Source organism: Chiloscyllium plagiosum, chromosome 36 (assembly GCF_004010195.1).
Source record: "Chiloscyllium plagiosum isolate BGI_BamShark_2017 chromosome 36, ASM401019v2, whole genome shotgun sequence".
In the NCBI taxonomy this organism is placed as follows: domain Eukaryota; kingdom Metazoa; phylum Chordata; class Chondrichthyes; order Orectolobiformes; family Hemiscylliidae; genus Chiloscyllium; species Chiloscyllium plagiosum.
This window is the reverse complement of record NC_057745.1, coordinates 9,171,628-9,175,857: the sequence shown is the minus strand read 5'-3', so window position 1 is coordinate 9,175,857 and position 4,230 is coordinate 9,171,628. Positions and strand designations below refer to the sequence as shown.

The following is a 4,230-nucleotide window of genomic DNA, read 5'->3' as shown; positions in this document are numbered from 1 at the left end:
GATTAAATCAGCTGTTATGATTCCGTTAAGTAGAAATTATCTTAATCATAGAAAACAGAAACAACAAAGGAATAAGGTTTAGATAGCACCCACTCCCCCAAAAACGTTTTTACAAAATCTGTTTTGCTTCACAATAATCCCATAAGTAGAGAGTGGAAAAAAGAAGTCACAAAAGTCGAATAAGATTGAGGAAGGAGCGAGAAAAGAGAGAGAGGCAGAGACAGCCTGACAGTCAGATAGAGAAGGAGTTGCGAGCAAAGATACCTCCCACTCTGTCTGAGCTGTTCCTGAAGGTAGGTCCCACTTTGACGCGTTTGGCTGATGCCTGAGGCTGGGTTTCCAAAAGTCAGCGAGATAATTGGATGCACAGAGAGGCACGTGTCCTCTAAACTGCGATATCAGCTCTTGACAGCTCCGGCGTTTTTCCACCTTTCTCTTTACAGTTCGTGAGCACAAACACAGACAGACAAGCGGCAAGAAGGAGAGAGGATGAGAGCCAGCAGCGTGAAGTTTTGCACCGCCTTCCTCATCACCTACTCCCTCGCCCTGGGAACAAGTGGTAAGGAGCAAGTTGACTTTACAAATTTGTGCAGGGCGCCTGAGTTTTTATACACGCGGTTCGAAATAACTTCAGATTTCATTGAGTTCTTTCCCAGAGTTAATACCCAGATTGTTCTTTGCGATAGGAAATTCTACTGGAATAATCTCGAAAAAATACATCTGTTTCTTCTTCTTCCCCCCCCCCCCCACCTTTTTAAAAATGCTATATTAAGATATTCAGAGCGTGAGGTAAGATCATTTTTCAACTTGTAACAAGAAGCAGTTTGGAAAATTCACCCACCTCTGCCAGTCTTCACTTTTGCTTTGCAATTATTTCACAAGGAGTTGTAAACAAATAGCTCACTGGATCCCCCGTTACTAATTCGGATTTACAAGCTATAAAAAGTTAGGATAAGCCACAAGTCAACTGGGAAGGAGGGTTTTATTCCAACTCAGCAGAAGGGAATACAGTATAGTGTTTTGTTTTTCTAGTTTGTTTTTGGAGGGCTTAAAAATGAATCAGGGCTTTCTGACTAACCAGAACACACAGAATGATTCACTTCCTGGGAAATTATTGCCAGGTCTATGTATGTTCCTGAAAAAGATCAGGTCTGTTTTTACTTCAGGGGATTTAGGCATATTTTCCGGTGTTTTGAGAATGAGAATCACATTCCATAATCTTTCTGGTTTGGAAATGAGAATCAAGCAGCCTCACCCACAATATTCAAAGGAGACTGGCATTTCTGAAAATCAGGACCATTGGCTTGCAGTGATAAAGTATATCATATTCTGTTTGTGAATCTGGAATCTTTCCTTGGTGTGGTAGGGATCACATTCTGCTCAGAAAATGACAAAGTTGTGGTCTTGACTATGATTCCCTGTAGCTAAATTGAGCTTTTTGCATTTGACTGGGTTCAGGAAGGATTTACAAGGATGTTGCCTGGGTTGGAGAGACTGAATAGACTGGCGCTATTTTCCCTGGAGCATCGGATGCTGATGGAAGTTTATAAAATCATGAAGGGCATGGATAGGGTGAATAAACAAGGTCTTTTCCCCAGTGTGGGGGAGTCCAAAACTAGAGGGCATAGGTTCTAAGGTGAGAGGAGAAAGATTTAAAAGGAACCTAACGGGGGTGGTGTATGTATGGAATGAGCTGCCAGAGGAAGTGGTGGTGGCTGGATGGATACATGAATAGGAAAGGTTTGGAGGGATATGGCCCAGATGCTAGCAAATGGGACTAGGATATCTGGTCAGCATGGACGAGTTGGACTGAATGGTCTGTTTCCATACTGTACAGCTCTATGACTGTATTAACTATTTGAATGGGCAGCTTCAACATGTGCTTGCACTACAGAGTAATTGAGGGTTAAAATTTATACAACTCCCACTAAAGTCTATATTAATTAAATTTCATCAATCCCCAACAAAACTTTTCTAATAACCAGAAGTGAAGACAATTTAACTGTTTCAATATTTAATGTCCAATCTGAAATAAAAAATGTGCATTTTTATAATATCTTTCTTAATGGTCCCAACAAGTTCTATGATAAAAGTTCTTTTGAAGTGAAATTCCTTTTGTAAAGTAGGAACTACAACAATCAGTTTGCTTACAGGAAGCTCCTGGAATGATTAGATGATCTATTTGGTAATGTGGACTGAGAAATAAATATTGGACAGGAGAACTCCCTCAGTGTTCATAAACATAGCACTTTGGGGTTTTTTAAATTTCCCAGAGAGAGCAGATGGGGCCTTGGTTTAACATTCCATCTGAAATTCAAGACATCTTAGAATGGAGCACACCCTTTGGAGTGTCAAATGGTCTGTGTTCAAGTCTCTGAAGTGAAACTTGAATCTCCAACACAAAGGCAAGAGTGCTACTGCCTGAGCAATGGTTAACAGGGCTGTAAGAGGTTGAAATCAGCCAGACTTCAGGCTGTTCCACAGTAAGAATTGCTGGAAACATGGTTGTATGTGAATGTCAACACGGAAAACATGCAACATCCTTACTGGAGCAAAACCGTTCAAGTGTTTCCAAAAGGGATAGAGATAGAGAAAGGGTCAGTGGAGGTTGTTAAACATCCAGCGAGAACTGGAAAACAGTTTGAGAAGATGATTCTCTACATATAATTTTCTCTTGTTGCTTTAGCTATCACACAGAAACCTCATGATTTTAAGGAGAGTATTGAAGATAGAAAGAATGAAGGATGGTGGAGAGGTGAATTCTGAAGTGTGGAGATGGGTGAAGCATTTTCCACTATAACAGAGGAAGGTTAAGGGGTGGGTCAGAGAATTGAGTAGTCAGTGATACTCACCCAATAGTTTAATAGCCTGGTCCCACAGGACAGTTGGCCATTTAGGTAAGGTAAAGGAGAGTGGATTGTTCCCATTGCCCTTGATCTCAGCAAAAGTTGTGGTCTGGAAAAGATTTTGGGGGTGAGTGAGAAAGCAAACATGTGAATGCAGTATTTTGATTCAAATTATGCTTAGCAACAACAAATTTATTTAAATCTGCATCATGAAGCTATTATCTGTTAGCCAGTTCAACAAAGAAGGAACTTTATGGATTATAAGAACAGTTGGAGTTGAAGATGTAGTTCTACTAGTTACTTTGGTTATGGGACAAAGTGTCTGATTTCATTTGGCTCTTTGCCATAATATCTAAGATATCAAAGCAAAATGAAGCATCAATCATCTTCTGACAGTTCCATCAGATCAACAAGTAACACACAAAGGATTTTTAACATGCAACCTAGATTGTGAAGTAGATATTTGCTTTTAACTATGAACAGAGCAAAACAAATAATAACATTCAGCTGGGGAAGTAGGTAGATGACTGTGATTCTGTTCAATTATTTTGCTGCGTAAGCTGTTCTTGTAATGTTTCAGCTTGTTTTACATGCTGACACAGTCCAGATCTCGTTAGAATGAAGCTAGATCATGACCTGTAAACATTGGATGAAGCTTTTCATTTTAAATGTGTATCAAAAAGAAAAGTTTCCAGAAACATTACAAAAACCTGAAATGATCAGAACACAATCAGCTTTTATTCTAACACAAAATTTGAGGAAATAAATTAAAGAACTAAGTGCTAAAGCTGTAATTTTGAGGTGTTTTTAAAGGAAATCTAAGCGTCTTTAGGAGTGAATCTTTAAGAGGTTCAATTTTAACTCTGTGGAAGTGAGAGGGTTTTTAGGGAAATTTTGAAATGAGAGTTTTTATTACATTTATATGTAGTTTGCTACCGAACAACCCAGATGGCCTCCTTCTTCAAAGACCACAAATTTCCCTCAGACGTGGTTGACGATGCTCTCCACTTCCCGCCTACACCCTTGAACCCCGCCCCTCCAATCGACACCAGGACCGAACCCCACTGGTCCTCACCTACCACCCCAACAACCTCCAGATACATCGTATCATCCTTCGTCATTTCCGCCACCTCAACAGATCCCACCACCAAGGATATATTTTCCTCCCCTCCCCTATCAGCGTTCCGGAAAGACCACTCCCTCCGCGACTCCCTCATCAGGTCCACACCCACCAACCCAACCTCCACTCCCGGCACCTTCCCCTGCAACCGTAAGAAATGCAAAACTTGCGCCCACACCTCCCCCCACACTTCCCTCCAAGGCCCCAAGGGATCCTTCCATATCTGTCACAAATTCACCTGCACCTCCACACACATCATTTACT

At 40.9% G+C, this 4,230-nt stretch overlaps 1 protein-coding gene across 4 annotated transcripts in view; it reads left to right on the top strand.

The window, feature by feature from the left end:
• Positions 1 to 277: 277 nt before the first annotated feature.
• LOC122540930 (lactadherin-like) overlaps positions 278 to 4,230 on the top strand; it is an 89,983-nt gene continuing 86,030 nt past the window's right edge. The window contains exons 1-2 of one of the 4 annotated variants that reach the window (XM_043677244.1): positions 278 to 293; positions 444 to 559. In XM_043677244.1, the coding sequence (XP_043533179.1) occupies positions 490 to 559 (70 nt within the window). In that variant the 5' untranslated portion in view covers positions 278 to 293; positions 444 to 489. Of the gene's footprint in view, positions 294 to 352; positions 560 to 4,230 lie in introns of those variants that run through there. The other 3 variants (XM_043677245.1, XM_043677246.1, XM_043677247.1) reach the window with 3 other exon arrangements.